This window comes from Moschus berezovskii, chromosome 13, assembly GCF_049115385.1.
Source record: "Moschus berezovskii isolate FMDL1 chromosome 13, NW_MosBer_1.0, whole genome shotgun sequence".
NCBI classification, from domain to species: Eukaryota; Metazoa; Chordata; class Mammalia; order Artiodactyla; family Moschidae; genus Moschus; species Moschus berezovskii.
This window is the reverse complement of record NC_142472.1, coordinates 54,737,801-54,762,174: the sequence shown is the minus strand read 5'-3', so window position 1 is coordinate 54,762,174 and position 24,374 is coordinate 54,737,801. Positions and strand designations below refer to the sequence as shown.

The window sequence follows — 24,374 nt, the reverse complement described above, 5'->3', positions numbered from 1 at the left end:
CAGCTCATAGTAAAAAAGAAATTCGGGCCACCACCTCCCCCAAAAAAAAGATAGGAGTTCAAGTAGTTAACATCCCAACTCCTGCTGCTGCTACTGCTGCTAAGTCACTTCAGTCGTGTCCGACTCTGTGTGACCCCATAGACGGAAGCCCATCAGGCTCCCCCGTCCCTGGGATTCTCCAGGCAAGAACACTGGAGTGGGTTGCCATTTCCTTCTCCAATGTGTGAAAGTGAAAAGGGAAAGTGAAGTCGCTCAGTCATGTCTGACTCGTAGCGACCCCATGGACTGCAGCCTACCAGGCTCCTCCGTCCATGGGATTTTCTAGGCAAGAGTACTGGAGTGGCTTGCCATTGCCTTCTCCGTCCCAACTCCTACCTTGCCTTAAATACTCAGAGCCTTCAAGGCCATTACTGATAACCTGCAAAGCCCTGGCCCTTCAAAACTTCTGGTCCTGGTCCAGTGGTTTAGGACTAAGGGAAGTCCACTCTCATTCCTAAGAAAAAAGTCTCCAGACTACGTCAAAAGAAACAACAATAAAAGAGAAGTTTTAGAACTGTTTTATTTCAAAAACTTAAATGCACACACACCTTTTTTCCACTCACTCACTTAACACTGCAGCATAAATATTTCTGCCCTCCCTAGAAACACAGTAAGATCTATTCTCCCCCCCTAAAAATTTTACAGTCAAGCAAAAGAAAAATCTATAAATACCACTGCTTGTATAGAAAATGTGGTTACAGACCAATTTTCAGAGCACAATTCTTTAGGTAAAACTGCAAAATAACATCATCTCTATGACACTTTACAGGTCTTGTTATTATATATCATAAATTAGATTATATATCACTATCTAATTGCTAGAAAAACAAATTAAATAATAATAAACTAGAGAAATCAATGCTATCCTAGGACAAAGTTCTCAATGCCCTGAATTTTAAGAATCCCAAAAACAGAATAACTGTGCTTTCACTATTTATACTCGGAAACAACGAAGGATGATTTACCTAAAGTTACAATGAATGACCCTTTTCAACAACTTGCATTTTATTACTCAGAACATGTTCACATACTTGGAAAACAGTAGTACACATATATGAAATATTATCTCCCTTCAAACAATATTTAATGAACTATTAGCTCATTGACTTTTGCATGCAGTAACAACTCAGCAACCTACCTCGTGCCACTCCTAAGAGCCTGAGGTCCACTAACAAAAACCCCTGGTCTAGAATTTACTGTGTATTTATTTGAAAGTCAACTTTCATTTCTCTTTTAAAACCTGGGAGTAAATCCTTCAATTTTGATTGTGTCTTTCATAGTAATGAAACTACTAAAAATGTGTATGAAGAAAAATTGTGGTATTAATCATAGATTCTGCCATCCAAAGCTAAAATGGTACTATATTTGCCTATGGGCAGACTGCTTCAGGAAAAACATAAACTAAGATGGGTTCACAAGAGTATTTGGGAGTAACACTCAGGGCAATTCATGACACTTTCCAGAAAATTAAGAAGTTTCCTGTAGGGAATTTCTCTTACATGTGTCTTACATGGAGATATACAATGAAACCATTACAGACTTACGTTGTGACGCTCAAAAAATGAAGCCTTTAATAATTCGGGAAGACTTCAACAGGAATGTGTATGTGGCCGACCTCACAGAAGTTGTTTATACATCAGAAATGGCTTTGAAGTAGATCACAAAAGGAGAAAAGAACAGACATTATGGAATTACAAAACTGAATCAAAGAAGTAGTCTGTTCTCATACCATTTTTAGGGTGATTCTGGAAACTAGAGAGAAAGGTGAACCTTTTAATTTTGAAGGATCTGTCAAAGTGTCCCATTTGAATTTAGTTGATCTTGCAGGCAGTGAAAGGGTTGCTCAAACAAGTGCTGAAGGTCTGCGACTCAAAAAAGGCTATAATATAAATCAAAGCTTATTTATTTTGGGACAAATGATCAAGAAACTTAGCAATGGACAAGTTGATGGTTTCATAAATTATCGAGATAGCAAATTAACACAAATTCTCCAGAATTCCTTGGGAGGAAACACAAAAACACGTATTATCTGTACAATTACTCTGGTGTCTTTTGATGAAACCCTTACTACTCTCCAGTTTGCCAGTACTGCCAAAAATATAAAGAATACTACTTATGTTAACAAGGTATCAAGTGATGAAGCTCTCCTGAAAAAATATAGAAAAGAAATAATGGATCTTAAAAAGCATTAGAGGAGGTTTCTTTCAAGACTCGAGCCCAGGCAAAGGAAAAAGACCAAACTGGCCCAACTCTTGGAAGAAGACGACCTACTTAAAAAAGTCCAGATTGAGAAAATTCAAAACCTAACACAGATGCTGGTGACCTCTTCTTCCCTAGTATCACAAGAATTAAAGGCTAAAAAAACCCAAAGAGTCCTTTGGTACATTGGGAAAATAAACAAAATGAAGGACTCAAACTACATAAATAAATTTAATATGCCAATGAACATAACAACAAAAACACATAAGGCTGCTCTAAGTTTAGAAGAAACTGATGAATCTCTCCGTTCAGTCTAATATTTTCAGTAACACTCTTGATACATTAACTGAGATAGAATGGAATTCAGCAACAAAGCTACTAAGTCAAGAAAACTTAGAAAGTGAATTGAATTCACCTTGTGCTTACTATGATGACCTGGTATTAGACTATGAACAATTAAGAAGAGAAAATGAAGAAATGGAATTGAAATTAAGAGAAAAGAATGATTTGGATGAATCTGAAGCTCTAGAAAGAAAAGCAGAGAAAGATCAAGAGAACTAAGCTCAAAAGTAGAGCTGCTTAGAGAAAAGGAAGACCAGATTAAGATGCTACAGGAATACACAGACTCTCAGAAGCCAGAAAGTATGAAAATGGACTTGTCATACTCACTGGAAAACACTGAAGATCTAAAACAAATGAAACAGACTCTGCTTGATGTCAAAACTGTAGCTCTTGATGCCAAAAGAGAATCAGCCTTTCTTAGAAGTGAAAATCTAAAGTTGAAAGAGAAAATGAAAGAACTTGCAAGTACATGCAAGCAGATGGAAAATGATATGCAGTAATATCAAAGTCAGCTGGAGGCGAAAAAGAAAATGCAAGTTGATCTGGAGAAAGAATTACAATCTTCTCTTAGTGAGATAACAAAACTCACCTCCCGTATAGATGGTTTCAGTGAAATAACAAAACTCACCTCCCTTATAGATGGCAAAGTTCAAAAGATTTGCTCTTTAATATGGAATTGGAAAGAAAAATAATCCAACTGCAGAAAGAACCGAATAAAGCAGTCGAAGAAAATAAAGCTTTGAGTAATGAAGTTAATTTGCTGTCAGAACTGTAATCCTAACCTTCAGAAACGGAAATGCTAAGGAAAGAGATACATGATAAATCTGAAGAGCTCTATATAGTAACATTAGAAAAAGACATATTGCCTTCTGAAGTAGTTGATAAGGAAAGCAGAATTCAAGGTTTACTTGAAGGAATTGGGAACACTAAAAATGACCTACTAACTTCCCAGTTGAGTTGGGAAAGCACTGATCAAGAATTCCAAGATGTTAAAAATCATCATATTGAATGTGAGCAAAAGTATAAGAAGAAGGTCCTTGAAAGAAAATGCAAAATTGAATCAAGAAATAGGAAATCTAAGAAGCTCAAGAACTTGGTTTAGATTTGGAGACTTTGAAGACAGAGCTCTCTCACAAAACCCAAGAACTTCAGCAAAAAAACAACTGAGAATCAAGAAAGATTAAAGGAAGTGGAAGAGCTGAAGAAACAATTAGAAAGTAGGGATTCTAGGCTGCACACTGTAGAAAAGGAGAAAACACTGATTACTGAGAACTTCAACAAACCTTAGTAGAAGTAAAAACCTTAACCCAAGAAAAAGATGATCAAAAATAACTCCAAGAGAGCCTACAAACAGAGGGACCAACTCAAAAATGACATTCAGGATACTATAAACATGAATACAGACACCCAGGTGTCTTTGAAACAACAGCAAGAAACAATTAACATGCTAAAAATGAAAATTTCTGAGGAAACTTCCAAGAATTTGCATATAGAGGAAAACTTAGAAGAAAACAGGGATGAATTTCAGGAAAAGATGGTTGGCATGGATAAAAGCCAAAATTTGGAAACCAAAAAAACCCAAGCTCTGATTGTAGATGCTGAGAATAATGAGCTAACTGAACATCAGAGAAAGATGAACTGCAACAAATGTTAGAGAGTATTACAGTAGAAAAGGAACAACTGAAGACTTGAGCTAAGAGAAAACGTTGAAATGACCATTGAAAACCAGGAAGAATTAAGAATTCTTGGAAATGAACTTAAAAAAACAACAGGATATTGTTGCACAAGAAAAGAACCATACCATTAAGAAAGAAGAGCTTTCTAGGACCTGTGAAAAACTAGCAAAGTTCAAGAAAAACTAAAGGAAATGATCCAAGCATCTCAAGACAAACAAGAACAGTCCTTCAACATGAAAGAAAAAGACAGTGAGACTAAGAAAATAATGAATGAGATGGAGCAATTGAAGGAGCAATTCAAAGTCAAAGACTCAGCACTACTAAAGCTAGAAATGGAAAATCTCGAATTATCTGAAAGACTTCAAGAAAGTCATGATGAAGTGAAAACTGTAGCTAAGGAGAGAGCTGACCTACAGGCTACAAGAATTTCTTCAATCTGAAAAGAACCAACTCCAAGAGAAATGGCAGCTAAATAACTAGAAACCGAAGAGGAACTTAAAGTTGCTCACTGTCACCTGAAAGAACAGTTAATTGGTAAACTGAGAGTGGATCTATCAGAAAGAGAAACTAAAATATCAAGCATTCAACAGGAATTAGAAACAGCAAATGATGAATTATAGAAAAAGATGCAAGAGCTTTATGAGAAACAGTTTATAACCATCAAAGAAATCAGTGAGATTCTAGAAAAAAGGAGTGAACTGGAACAGTTAAAGGAACAGCTCAAAGCCAAACATTCATCACTACAAAGAATGGAAAGCGAGAGGCTCAAGTTGACTGAAAAACTTCAGGCAAGTCAAGAAGAATTAAAAACCATAATTAAGGAAAGAGATGAACTGGAAAGGGTACAGGAGGCCCTTCAAAAAGAAAGACACCAACTCAAAGAAAACACTAAAGAAACTGTAGCTGAAGAACTGAAAATCAAAGCAGAACTAAAAGCTACTTACATGCTTCTGAAGGAGTACCAAGAAACCATTAATGCAAGGAATAGTTCAGAGAAGACAGATCAAGGAACAAATATCCAGAGAGTCTTAGGGAATTCAGATTCTGACTTACAGGCAAAGATTCAAGAATTTCAGGAAGAAGAACATCAATGTCTTGAGATGAAAGATGTCAGTGAGACTCAGGAAAAAATATGTGAAATGGAAAACTTGAAGAAGCAACTTGAGGCCCAAAAGTCAACTCTAGAAAATACAGAATGGGAAAACATAAAGTTAACTCAGAGACTCCATGAAAATCTTACAGAAATAAGATGTTACAAAAGAGAGAGATGACCCTAGGAATACGGAGGAGACTCAGTAGAGACAGACCAGCTCAAGGAAAACCTAAGAGAAACAACAAGTAGAGACCTGGAAAGATGAGGGGAACTAAGAATTGCCCAAATGAATCTGAAAGAGAACCAAGAAACTATAGATAAACTCAGAGGAACTGTTTCAGAGAAGACAGGTGCTCTATCAAATATCCAAATGAATTTAGAAAACACAAATACTGCCTTAAAAGCACAGATCCAAGAACTTCAGGAGAAAGAACATCAACTTCTTAAGGTAAAAAATGATCTCAGGGAAAATATGTATCAAACAGAGCAACTGAAGAAGGAATTAGAGACCCAGAATTCTGTCCTGGAAAGCACAGAAACAGAAAAGTTAAGGTTGACCCAGAAACTTCATCAAAATGTTGGAGAAATAAAATCTGTTACTAAGGAAAGAGATGACCTAAGAAGAATGGAGGGAATCCTCAAAATAGAGTGAGATCAACTCAGAGAAACAAAAGCTAAAGACCCGGAAAAACAAGAGGAACTAAGAATAGCTCAGGTGCATCTGAAGGAGTGCCAGGAAATTATTGATAAACTCAGAGGGATTGTCTCTGAGAAGACAGCAGAAATATCAAATATGCAAGTGGATTTAGAAAATTCAAATGCTAAATTACAAGGAAAGGTCCAAGAACTGAAAGGAAATGAACAGTGACTTTTTAAGTTAAAAGAAGAAATCAGGGAGACACACAAAAAAAATGTGTGACACTGAGCAACTGAAGAAAGAATTTAAGGCCCAGAGCTTAACTATGAATAAAATAGAAATGGAGAACTTAAATTTGGCTCAGAAGCTTCATGAAAACCTTGAAGAAATGAAATCTGTAATGAAAGAAAGAGATAACCTAAGGAGAGTAGAAGAGACCCTCAAAGTGGAGAGAGACCTACTCAAGGCAGACCTGCAAGGAACCATAGTTAGAGAACTGGAAACACAGAAACAACTAAAAACTGTCCATATGCATTTGAAAGAACACCAAGAAACTATTGATAAATTCACAGAGTTTCAGGAAAAAATCTCAGGATTCAGGATTTATCTCAGGATTTTTTCAAAAGGATTTAAATAAATCAAAAGATTAATTACAGAAAAAGGATCAACAGAACCACGAAGAGGTAAAATATGAAAAAAAGTTACTTTGTGATGGAAACCAACACCTACAGGAAGCCTGAGAGAAAAATGCTTTAGGATAAAAGAGTTTCTGAAGAGATACTCAGAGATGGATAATCACTATGAGTGTTTAAATAGACTGTCTCTTGACTTAAAGGAAACTGAAACACAAAAAGAGCTATCAATTAGAGTAAAAGCAAACCTCTCACTTCTATATCCACAAACCAAACAAATCCAGAAACTTCTTACTGCAAACCAGAGGTGTTCCATGGAATTTCATAGAGTCGTGATGAAGCTTCAGCTAAGCTATGCTGCAAGGACAAAGAAAGAAAAATATGAATCCACCAATAAATTTGAAGTGGCTTTTACTGCTGAAGTGGAAAAGCAAAATGAACTGCTAATGGAAATACAGCACCTTCAACAAGATTATGGCGTCATCACCCAGAGAATCAAGGGACCTCAAATTGAGCCAGAGCATGGATCTACATATCAAAGAAATTCTCAAGGATTTCTCAGAAAGTGACTTCCATAGCATAAAGACCAAATTTCAGCAAGTACTAAGTAAAAGAAAAGAAGTGACTCAGTTTTTGGAAGAGTGGTTGAAATGCTCATTTTGATATAGAAAAGTTTAAAAATGCCATCCAGAAAGAAAATGATAGTATTTGCCAAGTGAATAACTTCTATCATAACAAAATAATTGCTATAATGAATGAATTAACAGAGTTTGAAGAAAGAAATGCTACCATAGTCAAAGAATGGGAGCATGATCTGAAATCAATGAAAGAGAACAATGAAAAACTATGAAAAGCTACCAAACTTTGAAGCTCTCCCTGATCTCTGGTGCCCTTGTTAATCCTACTACACAAGACAGGCAACCTCACGTCACATCAAGAGCTACACAGCAAGCCACAGAGAAGATTCAAGAGCTGGAAACATCACTCCAGGAAGCTAAAGAAAGTGCTCTGAATACAGAGGGCAAGATTACGATGATGCAGAAAGAACTCAAATGACTGATGACATAATAGCAAAACTTCAATGGCAAGTTAATGAATCAAATGAATGCCTTGAAAAAAACAAAGAAAAGATCCAAGTACTTCAGGACAAAGCTGCTTTAAGAGCTAAGCCTCATAAATAAGAAACTGAAGATCTCAAAACAAAGCTGGTGAAAACAGACCTGGAGAAGATGAAAAATGTCAAGGAGTTTGAAAAGGAAATTGCTTCAACAAAAGCCACTGCAGACTATCAAAAAGAACTTATAAGGTTATCAAGAGAAAATCTTAGAAACAATCAACAGGCCCAAGACACCTCAATGGTATCAGAACATATTGATACTCAGCTTTCAAATAAACCCTTAACCTGTGAAGCTGGCAGTGTCATTGTACAAAGCACTAAAGCTCTTATTCTGAAAAGTGAATGCATACAGCTAGAAAAGAAAGTTTCTAAGTTAAAGCAGCAAAATGAACAGCTTTAAAGCAAAAGAATGAACTGTTAAGTGAGGTCAAGACATGGAAGGAGGAAAGAGAGGTTCACAAAGAAGTTACTTGTGAGAATTCTCCAAAGTCTCCTAAAGTGACTGGGACACCCTCTAAAAAGAGACACCGTATGTCTTCTCAATGCAAGGAACGGCATGTCCAAGATCCTGTACCAAAGGAGTCACCGAAATCTTGGTGTTTTGATAACGGATCAGTCTTTGCCTGGAGAAGGAAATGGCAACACACTCCAGTATTCTTGCCTGGAGAATCCCATGGACAGAGGAGCCCAGTGGGCTATAGTTCTTGGTCTTTGCCAGTACCTCCTCCAGTTCGCTATTTTGATAACTCAGGTTTAGGCCTTTGTACAGAAGAACAAATTCCTAAAGTGGAGACCGTGGATCCCCAGCCAGGTCCTTGGCACATTTCGTCAGGAAAAGAAGTGCCTAAGTGCAGGACTCAGTAGACTCTGCTCAGCCACTTTTCTGGTGGCCCAGCATTCCACATTTGGAAGTGTCTGTGTTTATATCTTTATGTGTCTATCCCTTGCAGTCATGTCACAAACCAACTTAATTTCAGTTCAGTGTCCACTCTGCCACTACAATTGGAAGATGAATGAATGGGACGAATTCCCATAATCTAGAATGGTGATAGCAATAGACCTTCTTCTTGAATGTGGTAGTTCTTTAGAAGTTGAACAGTTTTATTTATTTCCATGCTTTATAAAGAATAAAGCTACTGAAGGGAAGAAAAAAAACCTCTGTGACTCACAAAGGTCTTCCCTCAATTAATTAAATATCCTGGTGGCTTAGCATATTTGTTATTATGAGAACTAAATGTATGATTACATTTCATTAACCATCAGTGGTTAATCTAAACCCACTGGGAAAAAATAGACTAACTGATTAAAACCATTTGAATATTTAAAATCAAAATCAAATATTTAAAATTAGCTAATTTCCGTATAGACAAAGGGAACTGCTGCTACTGCTATTGCTAAGTCACTTCAGTCGTGTCCGACTCTGTGTGACCCCACAGACGGCAGCCCACCAGGCTCCGCCGTCCCTGGGATTCTCCAGGCAAGAACACTGGAGTGGGTTGCCATGTCCTTCTCCAATGTGTGAAAGTGAAAAGGGAAAGTGAGGTTGCTCAGTCATGTCTGACTTGTAGCGACCCCATGGACTGCAGCCTACCAGGCTCCTCCGTCCGTGGGTGTTTCCAGGCAAGAGGACTGGAGTGGACTGCCATTGCCTTCTCCGACAAAGGGAACTACTTCTACTTATTAATTAGGTGTGTTAAAACACCTGAACTTTAAAGGCTTCAACACCTAACTAATTTAGAACAGTAAATCTAAAACTATAAATGATTATAAATTGAACTCCATTCAATTTTCTCCATGAGTAAAAGATTTAAAAATCAAAAGCAAAACCAAGTCAACCTCAAAGATCATGTTGCATTTTGTCCTGCCATTCATTACCAGTAACTGTAGGCTTTTCACCAAAATATACTAGGTCCCTTACGTTTTCATTGTTTAAATAAAGCCAGTTATAGGATGGGGCGGTGACTAGGTCTATACAAAGTGGGTCTATGGAAAAACAGTCAGTCATTATTAAAGACTCATGGGCAGGTAAACATCTGTAAATGAAAAAGACCTTTTAACTTGTGCAGTCAATACAGATATCATACACAGGTTGAGAAGATGAAAACAGAGGACACTGCTAGGTAAAAAGTAATCCAAATCATACCAAATGTAGCACAGCAGGAGCTACGCAGACACACGGAAACATATTTTTTAAGCTCTACTGAGTAAGATCTTGGGAGAAAAAGTCTGAAATATTATTTACATAAATTTAAGAAAGCCTAAAAGCAGTCATTACTTCTGTTTTTAAAATTCAATGTTACAATGTAGTTTTATGCCACCAAAAATGAGATCAGTTGTTAAGAAGACCACATTCAATTTCTAAAGATCTGGAACACCAAACGACAACTTCTTTCATTCTTTTGCTTTAGAATAGAACCAGAAAACAAAATGTAGAGAAAAAATACCATGCCAATGTTGTTAAAAAGTTTAAGTGTGAGTACTGTTGTTTTAAATCATAAGTTATTTCCTCAATAAACTATCACCTGTAATGACCATAAAAATTCTCATATGAACTTTAGTCTCTTATCAAAAGCAATCATCATGCTAAAATGCCTATTTGCTTATGAGCAAAAGGTTCCCTTTTGATTTATGTGTTCCCTTCTTAAATTCAATCTTGAAATGAAGCAGAACATATTCAGCAAGGCCCTTTACCATGACTGAACTTTAAGTAGTGGTTAATCAAAAGTAATCCAACACTGAGAAAGAGATAAACAGATGTTTCTAAACTGCAAGACTGTAAGCAGCGTAAGACTAAAGCAACTACCATCTGACAAGCACAATGCACTATGGTAAGCACTTCATACCATTAATATTATGTAATATTCAAAATTCTGTGAGACAGGCACTATTTTAATACCAACTTTAGAGATGAGAAGGAGGGCTTAGAAGAGGCTAAAATAATTTGCCTATAATCTCAAAACTAACGTAAGTCATAAGGTCAAGCTGCAGAGCTTATACTCAACTATGGTATTCTGCCTCAATCCAAAAAATCTTAAATTCTACATTCTATAATATTTAACATTATAACATAATGTTAACATTACAATATTAACATTATTCTAGCTACTTCTAAAATGACCAAATTCCTAAATTAATCTTTCTTTGAATCTAATTGGCATGGATGGGATCAATGAGAAACAATAGCTGCAGAGACTTAATATTAAGCCACTCTACCCTCCCCACTTTCAACATGCTAAGGAAACAAATCTTGAGAATTAAATAGAGTTGGGAAAACATACATAGTTTTGGTTAAATTCAGCTTTAAAATTAGGCTAGCATGTTTGTGCATGAGAATTCTAAACTGATCTTTATTCATTTATTCCTGACCCCTACTTCCTAAGAAAACAGGGATGAACCATCAGTAGTGCCAAGCTCTTAGCATCAGCTAAAATGCTTCGTAAATACAATGCCCAAAGTAGAGTATCAAGAAGCCAACTAGAATATCTCAGAATGATCCACTAGTTTCCAAATGCAGTGGCAAATGCAGCATGGTTTTACTAACTGTCATTATTAGGTAAGAATCAACTCAAAATCCCAAAAGTTAAAGCTAAATAATGATTATCATCAAAAGCACTGGATATGAGTTTGAGCAAACTCCAGGAGATGCTGAAGGACAGGGAAGCCTGCAGTCCATGGGGTCGCAAAGAGTTGGACACAACTTAGCAACTGAGCAACAACAACAGCATTAAATACTGTATTCAAAAGCCATGCTGCTTCAGTTCACATGTTTAAATACAGTAATGAGTTAAACACCAACCAACCACACACATCTTATAAAAAAAAAGCCTCCAAAACAAAAACTCATATAAGATTTTTTTAAAAATCAGTAGAACAAAATTCCCTTGAAATCATCAATTTTGAAAACTTTTAACAAAAAGCAAGCTGTCACTATACAGAAGCATCAATTAAAGTTCAGAAAATATGTGGCTGAACTCCTAGCTTGTTAAAACCAATTTACTCTGCTCTACCTAAGGCACACCTCTATCTAAACACAATTCTGGAAGTTTATCCTGGATGACTCTTGATTTATGAGGGAAAGAAAGTTAACTCAAAGTTGAGTCATTTTCGACAGGAATTATCATTTTTATAAACACGTTTCTAATCTAATCCATCATTTTAAGAAAAGAATAGACTGGGGTTAAACAATAGGATGAATGGCACATATAAGTCTAAGGATTCATATGTAGATAAGAGAGAAAACGTAAATGTTTGCTAAGGGAAACTGAATACTACAGGTCTTTAGCAATAAAAATGCTAGTGGACTCACATTCCATATAAACAATGACAATCCTTTCAATATAAAACCACCAATTCATCAGACAGGGAATTACCATGTTATTTTAACAAAAATGAGCTTAACATTTCATTTTTTTTTAATGTACTTAATAACATTAAGTATGACATTTCAGAACTAAGATCATAAATGCTTAAGTATCTAATAAACAAAGAGCTTACAACAAATTTAAGAAGGATAGCCCAACAGAAAAATACGCAAGTGAAAGTGAAGTCGTTCAGTCGTGTCCAACTCTTTGCAAACCCATGGACTGTAGCCTACCAGGCTCTTCCGTCCCTGGGATTTTCCAGGTAAGAATACTGGAGTTGGTTGCCATTTCCTTCTCCAGGAGATCTTCCCAACCCAGGGATTGAACCCGGGTCTACCACACTGTAGGCAGACGCTTTACCGTCTGAGCCACTGGAGGAGTCCAAAATAAGCAAAGGACACACACAAAAAAAATCCAAGGTCAAAAAGCATAAATGAGAAGCTCAACAAGGACCAAGTAATCAAATGTTAACAGCAAGGGGCTTTTGACTATAAAATGACAATGAAAAGATTTCTACATCTGTTTTCAAGGCTACTGAAAAATCAGCAGCCATGAGTAGAAATACAAATTTGTGCAGCATTTCTGAAAAGTTTTCTATCAATTATTAAAAGCTTGATTTTGTATTATCCCCTAGAAATTTACACTGTGTAAAAAACTTACACTGAGATAATCACATAAATCAAAAAATAGACAGGCATAGGTCAATCAATGTTATAATCTCCTCCTCTGCATGTTACCAGTGGTCTCTCTCTCCACTACTTCTTCATTTTTCACCTTATAGAAGACTCAGTGCTTATTCTGCCCTAAAGAGATTTTTGATTTTCTCTAAATGTAACTAAATATTATCTCTAGAAGTCCAAGTAAATTACTTGATTTCTCTAAATCTCCCATTTCCCAATCTGTGAAATGGAAAAAACAATGTCTCTCAAAGAACTGTTGGGGTGACTAAATGAGTTAATGAAATTATGAAACATTTAATTTTATAAAAGAATTACCATATTACCTGAAACAGATATAGAAAACCACTGTCAACATAAATAAAATCAAGTTTCTGTCTGCCAAGGCACCACTGAGAAAATCCCAGATGTACTTTCACCAAATTTGACAGATATGTTTGAGAAGCTAACAGTTATGTGAGAAGGAGTGAAAAATTCAAATGTTGGAGGAGGAGGGATCTGAACATTTCAAAGAAAAGATGAACGTTCTCAAAGCAACTATAAGAGAAGGCGTTTCCAAAGGGTAACTAACACAGTCTGATCCAGCATGAGCAGTGACAGATATTCACTAATTTAATAACAGTAATCAATTCCCAAACAAGACTAGAAAGGTTTGGCTAACATCATGTTTTACCAATAATAGCTACCGTTATGGGCATTTCTCATTTAGTCCTCATAACAACTCAACAAACCAGGTATTAAGTATAATATTTTTCTCATTTTGCAAATGAAGACACAAAAAGGTATAAGTAAGCTTAAAGACCCCATCAGTGTAGATTGCTGCTAAGTCACTTCAGTCGTGTCCGACTCTGTGTGACCCCATACACGGAAGCCCACCAGGCTCCCCCGTCCCTGGGATTCTCTAGGCAAGAACACTGGAGTGGGTTGCCATTTCCTTCTCCAATGTGTGAAAGTGAAGTCGCTCAGTCGTGTCCGACTAGTAGCGACCCCACGGACTGCAGCCTACCAGGCTCCTCCATCCATGGGATTTTCTAGGCAATAGTACTGGAGTGGCTTGCCATTGGATTAGGGGATTCAATTCAAACTGCCTGGCATCCAACTTCCAACTCTAAAACCTTGACCACTGTTCAACGCTACTGAGTTATTACTATTCCTAACAGTTTGCTCTTAAAGGAAATAAAAACTCACCATGAGCTCTAAGCAAGCTACAAACAGGAACCAGGATGCTCCTCCGGACTCCAACAAGTATACCACACATATCCCTAACTCTAAAACTTGAGCACATTTCTACAGCATAGCAAGAGGAGGTGAACAAAGGATCAGTCGACTCCATAACAGAAGAATAGCTCAGAGAGTGTTAATTTGGAATTCTGAACACAATTTTCTGTAGAACATTCCTATACAACACTCATGGGGAAAAGATCCTGACGTGGCTCACCTGGAAATCTAAATACTAAGTAAAACAACATCTGAGAATATATTAAATGTTTAGAAACGGTTTCACAGGTGACGCTTTGTATTATGATACCCATTAAGATTTATTTTTCTATGTCTTCTCCATTTTCTCATCTTCCCCCCTACCCCGCCCCACCCAAGATCAATACTTGGTTTCGTGTTTAAGGAGTTTAATCATCAAAGGATTAAGGAAGGATTTACACCCCAGATTGCCTATGCCACATTCCTATAGATTTCCCCAAATTCATTTTAGCTCTCGCCAGTTTGTTAGTCCTATTCAGTTCCCTATGTAAAAGTATGTAACATAAAAGTCACCTTTTGAAGAACATTAGAACAGAAATGTACACAAAAATTTTTAAAAGTCAAAATAATCAGAAATCATAAAATATACTTCTCAGAAAACTTTGTAACAGAGACGATGGACAGAGGGAAAGATGCTCTTGAAACCGAGAACAGTGGGGAGGAGGCTCCACACTGAGATAGGGGGAATCACCCAGAGCTAGGCCAACACCAGCCTCATCTCCTCACAAATAAGCCAGGAGCAGATACGCCGGCCTCCTCCAATCCCACCTCCCTCATCCTAACAAAGAGCGTTACAATCAGGAACAGAAGAAGTAAACATGATATTCACAAGTCTCTGTCCTCTAATCCCGGAGAATTTAACTTGGTGTTAAAACCTAAAAAACTTACAAAAGTGAAACTGTTATCCCACTACTAGAAACTTCGATAAAATACAAATGCCCAGGTAAAAGCTGCACATTGACTGAAATGTCATACTAAAGTACAATTAAAACAAAAGAAACGTAAATGACAAGCACCAGAGCCTTTTTACTTTAATTTGGGAAGGGAAGAAAGCTAAATACAAAAATGACTAGATGACTAAAAAAGAGGGCAGGGTACCATGAATGTTATACAGCGGGAAGCCAAAATTGCCAGACAGATTCTGCAGAACTTTTATCTCAATCATCGGTGGTCACACCGTTTAGCAAGAATAGTTAACAGATGCCATCACGTCATTTACAAATATCTGTATTCTTTACATCAAATTTTGTTTTAAAGAGACTGTCCCTGAGGATTTCTGACAGAAAATTTCACTGCTATCCAGATCACATTTGTGATTCACAGTGGCTCTCAGGTCCTTTTCTGTCATACCAGTTCTCAGCCTGATGTACTGACCTTGTTGTTACGGTTTTCTCATGTACTGATGTCTAATATATTACCTCCCATTTTCAACAAAATTCCAGCTCCAGTGTTTTGGGGGGCTTATCTCTCCCACTGAGCATACACCCATAATTCAATTTCTTCTGCCATCACTCCTGGCCAATAATAATTGTATACATTTTCAAATAATAGTACTTTTCCTATTTATATGTTCATACCATAGAAAATTTTTAAAAAATCAGTGCTTCTCAAATATCAATTGTGAAGGATCACGTTTTTAAAAAACTTCCTATGCATCATGGTCTTATACATTATTCATAAAATACCAGTGAACTACTGGGAAATGATGACATATTTGGATGTTGAGGTATTATCAAACTATTACAGAAGTTTCTAAGCATTTACTTTCAACGTTTTAACTTATCTTCCTAGCTGCAGTCACTTGACACACCATGGGCAGTAGTGCCCTAAGGTATTTATTCTTAGCATACAGCTCTTCTTCATGTATCTAACAACAATAAACCACCCAAACAAAGGTCCACCCAGTTATGAATCTCTCTGTACTGTTTTTTCACAGCAAAATTTTACTTCAACAAGTCCTTACAGATATAAGGCCCTCAGCCGTAGTCTCTTAGTTCATCTGTGATAGAAGAAAATTTTTAAATTTCTTGAAGATATCATCTCTCTAGTTGCAATCAAATGATACCTTCTGCTTAGCATTTTTGCTTCTCCATATTCCTCATCTTCAAAAACCACAACTCAAACATCTTTTCTCCACAAACTCTTCTGGATCTAGAGAAATCTCTGCTATGTAGCAATCACCACACATTTAAATCTGCGCTGATTAATACACTGCTTTGTAAATTTTCTCTAGTAGCTTCATGCACTGCCTCTTGAATTAGATTTGAAGAAAGCAGAAAAAAAAAAAAAATCAGTTGATTCTTCTTATATGTTCCACACAGCCCACAGTAAGACTGCTCACAATAAAAATATCTGACTGACCTGATCCAAATAATTCACATATTTCAGAGGCAAAAGCAGCATTTGCAGCCCAGGGATTGGACCAACTGAGATTTTCAGAAAATTATTTATCTAACTATGAAACAGTAGTAAGTATGGCCCAAACACCTGTCTTCCAATCTCTTTATGAAATAAAATGTCACTGAATAATCATGATAGCCTGTTTAGATCACATGGAATTATGATTAAATATTTACATAAATGTGAGTTACTTCCCCTAAATTACATCATTAAACAGACATTATAAATTACTACAACAAAAGAACAGACAGTCTCCATGTGCCTTTACTTCACAGCATGCAATACTCTCATACCAATAGTTTTTCTAATACAAAGGAATTTTAAGCTTCTCAACTATTAATGATTTTAAAACATATGCAACCTGTACCCATAGACTGCTAAATATATAGCCCACTATTGGGGAAAAAAGATAAACAAACCTCTATGTCTCTACATATTATTTCAAATGTAAATGGCAAGAAAATATGGTCCTTCAAAGGTATAACATATGAATCCTGAGTTTCTAAGTAGATGTTGACATGTAGGTCCTTTCAGTTCACCCAGTCATTGAACTTTAGACATGGAAGACACCACAGCAGTTATACAGGCAATGCTCATCATTTCACAGATGTGAATATTACAGCCTAGGAAGCTGGCCAAGGTCACAAAGCTAGAGATTCAGGATCTCAAAAATTACAGCCAACGTTCCCTTCACTATACTATTCTGCTTCCATCTGGATATATTTTAGTATCTCTCCACATACAGAGTTCACCTCTCTAGTAACATTTCCTTCTATTATTTCCCTTTACTAAAATAAATTTTAGAAGAATGGGTATTATAACCTCCTTTTTTCCAATCTCCAGGGATTTTTACTGCTTTTCTCAAAAATTAATGTCAGCAGCTCTAAATCATGTATTTCAACTTTAAGATGCAGTCCACCAAACCCTCATATTAGGAACATTTAAGGATTTATTTGCCATTCTACTTTAACTTTTTACTCATTCATGGGAAATGCTACTCACCAGTTAACTGATTATTATTTTTAAAAATGTGAAAAGGCCACTGGGGGGACCCTTAAAACTACTTAGGGGCTTTTTAATTTTCCCAACACTAAGAAGCTCCAGGTAACTTGACATCTAGGTTGTACGTGCCACCTGCTGTTGCTGCTGCTAAGTCGCTTCAGTAGTGTCCGACTCTGTGCGACCCCATAGATGGAAGCCCACCAGATTCTCCGTCCCTGGGATTCTCCAGGCAAGAACACTGGAGTGGGTTGCCATTTCCTGCTACCTAGCCCGTTCCTATCTCCTGCTACAGTGACAGGCTTCGTCTACAGTCGCTTCTCACCATCACCAATGAGTCTGCTTGTGTCCAGTGTTTCTTAAAAGCATGTTGTAATTACATACTTATTCTCATCTGTTTCAAAATGGAGATAATAGTAGGTACATGAGGGTACTGATGTAATTTATACCTGACCCCATATTTTTTTGTCTAGAGAACATCTTCTTGAAATTCACTGAATTTATCTAGTCTTCTTGAAATTCATTTAATTCTACCTTCTGAAGAGATACTTCCTATAAAGCATCTTAAGCTTATATCAGTTTTCTAAAATTAACATTCTTTTCTTTTTAATCTTTCTCCCATTACTTAGGAAACTGAATTAGCTGTAATTTCACAGTAATTTCCCCAAAATTTACAATCTCATGAATATTTAGCTGCTATTTCTAACCAAAAGTACCACCTCCTCTAGATTATTATTAGTATTAACATAATGATTCTCATTAAGACTCAAAGGCATCAAACTATAATAAACTACTATGAGATACTTCAAAATCTATTCAACCTCAATTTCAAATAAAATTAAAATTCTAATATGAAGAGATTTTAAACTGTTTTTAAACAGTTGGGCCAATTACGAAAAGCTAAAGATTAAGTGTGCCTTTTAATGAGAAGTTTAGATTAGGGGAGTAATCTTTGAAATTTAGACGAAGCAGTCAGAAAATAAAATAAAAAGATGATTAACATGCATACAATGGGTCACAGAACAGCAACTACAACATTAAATGTTTATCTTACAAAAAGAATGCATTAAGATTTTTTTTTAAATGAGCAAAAATAAGCAGAATTTCATTTCTTCACATAGAAAGTCTCTATATTATACAGAGGGCAAACAAAATTCTATTTTAAGAGAAATACAACAAGGGAAAATGTTAACAAAAGGCAAAAAGAACATTCCAGTCCTCCCCCACTTAAGAGAACACTGACCATTATGTCGGCAACACCCCAGTGTCACCCCTATGTTCCATTTAGTTTCATGTAAGTATCCGTTGCACCTACCTTTCTTCTCTGAGAGATGTTGAGGGCACCAAAGTCATTAAACAAGGATGAAGCAGGTGAAGTTAGAGGATCTGGAAGGTAAGTTACATAAGTTTCCACACAGGCAACTCAGGAACCTACAAATCTAATACACGTTTAACCCAAATGCTTATAAATAATAAAAAAAAATCATATTCCACAATATCAAACTCAATGCTCACACACAGAGAATGTTCAAATATTTTCTGAGGGAAGGAAACACAAACTGGAGGATACTTCATTCAGCCAATATTCAGTGCACATTTATTCAGCAACTATACAGATCAGGATGTATCTATTTGCTCAGAACCAAAAGAAAAATGAAATAGAAAAAAAAAAAGTAATCATAACCATGTTATTAGAAATGTGTTTATGAAGGAAGTCTACCTGTAGTCTGTGTTCTGGAGACCAAGTCATAAGAAATATAAAAGGGGGAGGGGTGAGGGGAAGGTAGTCAAATAGTCAAACATAACTGAGAGATAGGGCTTGGATTTTAACATTCAGGCAAGGCCTTAAAACCATCTAACCTGCAGAGTATTCCATACAGTTAAGTATATCACCACATTTCTGACAGTCATACTAAAAAGATAAGGCAAATTAAGTTTTAAAGATGGGGCTATTAAATGTTTCAAAATACTACCATGAAATTCAAAGATTTTAAAGGTTCAGAGTTCCATTATTCTGTGGCTAGAAGTTACAAACAAAAGTGTATCTCTAAATTGTTTCTCACTTAACAAATCAAAATGAGTTTCTGAAAAGGAATGTATGATATGCACCCAAACATTTTTATCTTCATTTCTGAGCTTTAGTTAATCTTTATGTTTCTCATTAAACTATCTGTGAAATCCTAAAAAAATACAGTAAATTTTCTCATTTAAAGGAGACTTAAATCTCTTTATAATGCAGTACATAAAACTGCTGCTATATTTCTCTGACTTCTTATGTCTGGATTCTCATGGTTTAGTCCTTCATTAGAATTAACAGTAATTTAATATAATTAATAATGCAAAGAGAAAGAAGTTAATAAAATATTAAGACACTATATTTTTATGTAATTATACATTCAAACTCTTAAAAATAGGTATTATTAGCCTTTTATGCTACCTTTCATAGTATAAAGGAACAAGTCAGCATATAAACTCTATGGAAACACCAAAAATACTATAATGCTACACATCTGTTTCTAATAATTCAACATTAAAAGGTTGCTCCTTTTTCCTACAGTGAAAGAAAGCTGAAATTTCCAAGTTGTGAGAGGCTTGATACACATACATAAAATGTCTATCTCAAGAAACAATCAACATGCAAATTCTTCTTATTATAAATAACTGCTTGCACCAATACCAATTGTAACATGCTTTTTAAAAAACCATTTCTGAACATTTATTTTTAAAATAGGATACAGAAGAAACATTTATTTTTGAATTAGGATACAAAAAAGAAATTCTGTATCAAAAGTCTTAAAAATGTCCATAACCTTAAAACAGTAATTTCATGTCTAACAATGTTTCCAAAAGAAATAACTCAAAACATGAACACAGATTCATACACATAGTCCAATACTGGAGTGTAATCTTTTAAAAAACAGAAGTAAAGTAAATTATGAAAATAAACAATAGGATTCAATTTACAATGATTGAGAAAAATTCATGCTATAATTTAAAAGTATATTTAATGTGATCTTAAGTATTATTATGTATATACTTGAGTCCATTTTATGTGTTTATATATATATATATATCCAAATTTAACAGTTACCTCTGAGTGTGAAGATAATAGATCATTTCTATTTTCTTCCTTATATCTACAATTTTCAAAATCTCTACAGTGGACATGTTTTTAGAGTCAGAAATACACATACCTATAAGAGAAAAAGGGATCAAGTCTTACCGTGGCCTGCGTATGGCTTGGCACTGTCATTTAGAAGGCTTGGGGAGCTGCTACTATTAGTCATTCTCTGAAAATTAGAAATACATACATAATATCACTGAAGAATGCAGAATTAAGAATATTCAACCGGTCAGGTTTAGACTGACCCTCTTTGCGTCTACCCCTCCAACCCACTGTTCACATCAGTGACACTCTCGCCTTCCCATAACGCTGCTGCACGGATTACAATCACCTAGGCAGAAACTTATTTTACTCACTAGCCAGGTGTTTAAAACCAAAGTAACAGAACCATTTTGAACTGCACTTCCATAACTTACTAGCCTGAGCAAGACACATAACTACTCAGTTTCCTTCTTCATAAGTATCCATCTGGGGGATGTGAATGACAGAGTCAATTACTCTCTCTCAATACGTATTATCCTTCATACACCTGATGCTATGAAATAAGGCTCGTCTCTGTTCTCTGAACATGTCCCACCCTTCCTTAACACACTCCACAGTCTCTATGGTCTAGCAATCCTGAAAGGACTTCATCCCATAATCACAACACACAGAGGAGGGAAACTAGCCTCTTTCTAACCATTCTCTACACACTTCAACTCCACCCTTGAAAGTTCACCTGACTTCCAACCTACAGGAGGTGGCTTACCTGTATCCCTCTGACCTCATCACCTCCTAAAAGTCCACATCCCACGCGCTAAATGTGAGGACAAAGGAAGACTCTAGAGGTCTCCATCCCCAAAACACACCTCTGTGTCCAGGGCCATGAGAATTCACACCAACAATACCTGCATCACAGGATACTTCGTCTCCACAGGGCTTCCAAATCCATTGACTCCAATAAAGCTGGTGCTAAAATAGGAATCTGTGAGACTCGTATCAGTTAAAGCACCTCCATCCATTCCAGGAACTGAAAGAGAAGGAAAATTCAAGTATTTAAATTATTTAAAAACACAAAAGGTTGATGTAGTTTCTCTGTTCCCAAGTAAGTTTTGGGAACTTATAATAAAGTCTCAAATCTCTTTCACATTTGTTTTTATTTACTTGTTCATAACTTGAATCAAACAAAACTGGCTCAACCCTAAAAATCTGTTAAACAATGCTCAAGTTGAATAACTTTTTCCACAAAGATAGTTATTTTTATATTGTTACCTGAGAGCCACTAAGCACAACATGAAGAAACAAACCACACTTGCATTTATTTCTATTTTTCTCATTAAGTTTTCTTTCTTTAACTTGCAAGAACAGAAGAACAGAAACTATTGCAATTTCTTCTGTGAATCTTCATATACTTAACAGCACAAGTTTCCCAGGACTGTTTCTCATAACACATCTTATGAAACAGACCAGCAGTTTCATGTTAACTTATTCAGGAATCCAACTCAACAGTGGTTGCAATGCGACAGAGCTGAGGACAACAGACAAGCTGTCTGTCAATTCTAAGGTGGAATAATATGGAATCACTGTAACTACTAAAATAAGCCATCACATATCAACAAAGTGATGAACAATACATTTTAGATCCTATTTCTTGGTAAGTACTGTTGACCACTGAACCACACTGGTTTGAACTGTCTGGGCCCAATTATGAAAGTGAAAGTCACTCAGTTGTGTCCAACTCTTTGCAACCCCATTGACTATACAGTACATGCAATTCTCTAGGCCAGAATACTGGAGTGGATAGCTGTTCCCTTCTCCAGGGGATCTTCCCAACCCAGGAATTGAACTGGAGTCTCCTGCATTGCAGGTGGATTCTTTACCAACTGATTCATCAGAGAATACACAGACTTTTATTCGATAAATATATAGGAAAAATGTTGGCAGATTTATGACAATTTGGAAAATCTGCAGGCGAACCACACAGACTAAAGATATAAAAGACAATGAAAAAAAGACATGTCATGAATGCACAGAATATATGCAGATATAGATATTAGTCTGTCCTTACATAAAGTAAATGATACTTAATATAAAATTAACAATGTTTTGTTTTCTCACTTTTATAACTTTACTTTCAAAGAATTACAGTATCATACAGTATTCCTCGGGCTTCCCTGGTGGCTCAGAAGTTAAAGTGTCTGCCTGCAACGCGGGAGACCTGGGTTTGATCCCTGGGTTGGGAAGATTCCCTGGAGAAGGAAATGGCAACCCACTCCAGTATTCTCGCCTGGAGAATCCCATGAATGGAGGAGCCTGGTGGCCTACAGTCCACGGGGTCGCAAAGAGCTGGACACGACTAAGCGACTTCACTCACTCACTCACAGTATTCCTCTCTCCTAATAAGAGAAGTTATTATAGGTGACACATCAAACTATCATCAGAGGTTGTTTTTCTTTAAATGTAACCTTTCTAATAATATAGTGAACATGACTATACAAAATTTGAAGTGCTAAACAAATTTTACAACAACTCGTTAATTAGTGCACAGGCTAGGCTACTATGAAACAATCATATCCCTGACACTAAGCCACTGGAAAGCAATCCCATCACTGCCGCTTCACACCTGTAAATAACTATGAATTCCTTTTTCACGTTATCTTTTCATTTTGATGTCCAGGGTTAGTAAAACACATGATACCTACAGATTTTGTATCCTATTAAGACAGCAGTGATGAAGGTACAGACAGAAAATAACTCATCTTGTAAACAATCAAACTTCCTATGTCCATCAGTACAGTACAGAACTGAAAATGTATTTTCTCTTCCTTATGATTCTCTTAATAGTGTTTTATCTTCTCAAAGCTTACTTTATTGTAAGATTACAGTATAAACTACATGTAACATAGAAAACTTTTCACAGTTTGTTGTGATCCACACAGTCAAAGGCTTTGGCATAGTCAATAAAGTAAATGTTTTTCTGGAACTCTTGTTTTTTCAATGATCCAGCTGATGTTGGCAATTTGATCTCTGGTTCCTCTGCCTCTTCTAAAATCAGCTTGAATATCTGGAAGTTCACAGTTCACATACCATTGAAGCCTGGCTTGGAGCATTTTGAGCATTTCTCTGCTAGCGTATGAGATGAGTGCAATCGTGCAGTAGTCTGAACATTCTTTGGCATTGCCTTTCTTTGGAATTGGAATGAAAACAGATCTTTTCCAGTCCTGTGGCCACTGCTGAATTTTCCAAATTTGCTGGCATATTGAGGGCAGCACTTTCACAGCATCATCTTTTAGGATTTGAAATAGCTCAACTGGAATTCCATCACCTCCACTACCTTTGTTCATAGTGATGCTTCCTAAGGCCCACTTGACTCCACATTCCAGGATGTCTGGCTCTAGGTGAGTGATCACACCACCGTGGTTATCTGGGTCATGATCTTTTTTGTACAGTTCTTCTGTGTATTCTTGCCACCTCTTCTTAATATCTTCTGCTTCTGTTAGGTCCTTACCATTTCTGTCCTTTACTGAGCCCACCTTTACAGGAAACGTTCCCTTGGTATCTCTAATATTCTTGAAGAGATCTTTAGTCTTTCCCATTCTATTGTTTTCCTCTATTTCTTTGCATTGATCACTGTGGAAGGCTTCCTTATCTCTCCTTGCTAGTCTTTGGAACTCTGCATTCAGATGCTTATATCTTTCCTTTTCTCCTTTGCCTTTAGCTTCTTTTCTCAGCTACTTGTAAGGCCTCATCAGACAACCATTTTGCCTTTTTGCATTTCTTTTTCTTGGGGATGGTCTTGATCCCTGTCTCCTGTACAGTGTCACGAACCTCCCTATATAGTT

The 24,374-nt window shown here is 36.3% G+C and overlaps 1 protein-coding gene and 1 pseudogene across 8 annotated transcripts in view; one reads left to right on the top strand and one right to left on the bottom strand.

Annotated features, from left to right (window-relative positions):
• The window catches only part of PAN3 (poly(A) specific ribonuclease subunit PAN3), a 124,816-nt gene that overhangs the window by 83,938 nt on the left and 16,504 nt on the right, over nt 1-24,374 (bottom strand). For 7 of the 8 annotated variants that reach the window (XR_008685987.2, XM_088842700.1, XM_055426325.2 and 4 more), the window contains exons 2-4: nt 21,441-21,562; nt 20,653-20,719; nt 18,745-18,815 (exon numbers count right to left, since the gene is read on the bottom strand). Coding sequence is in view for 7 of the 8 variants with exons in the window: in XM_088842700.1 (XP_088698826.1) it covers nt 18,745-18,815; nt 20,653-20,719; nt 21,441-21,562 (260 nt within the window). In the remaining variant the exon portion in view is untranslated. The remainder of the gene's footprint in view (nt 1-18,744; nt 18,816-20,652; nt 20,720-21,440; nt 21,563-24,374) is intronic. The other variant, XM_088842699.1, reaches the window with a different exon arrangement.
• On the top strand, nt 1,288-8,599 carry LOC148775841 (centromere-associated protein E-like; annotated as a pseudogene).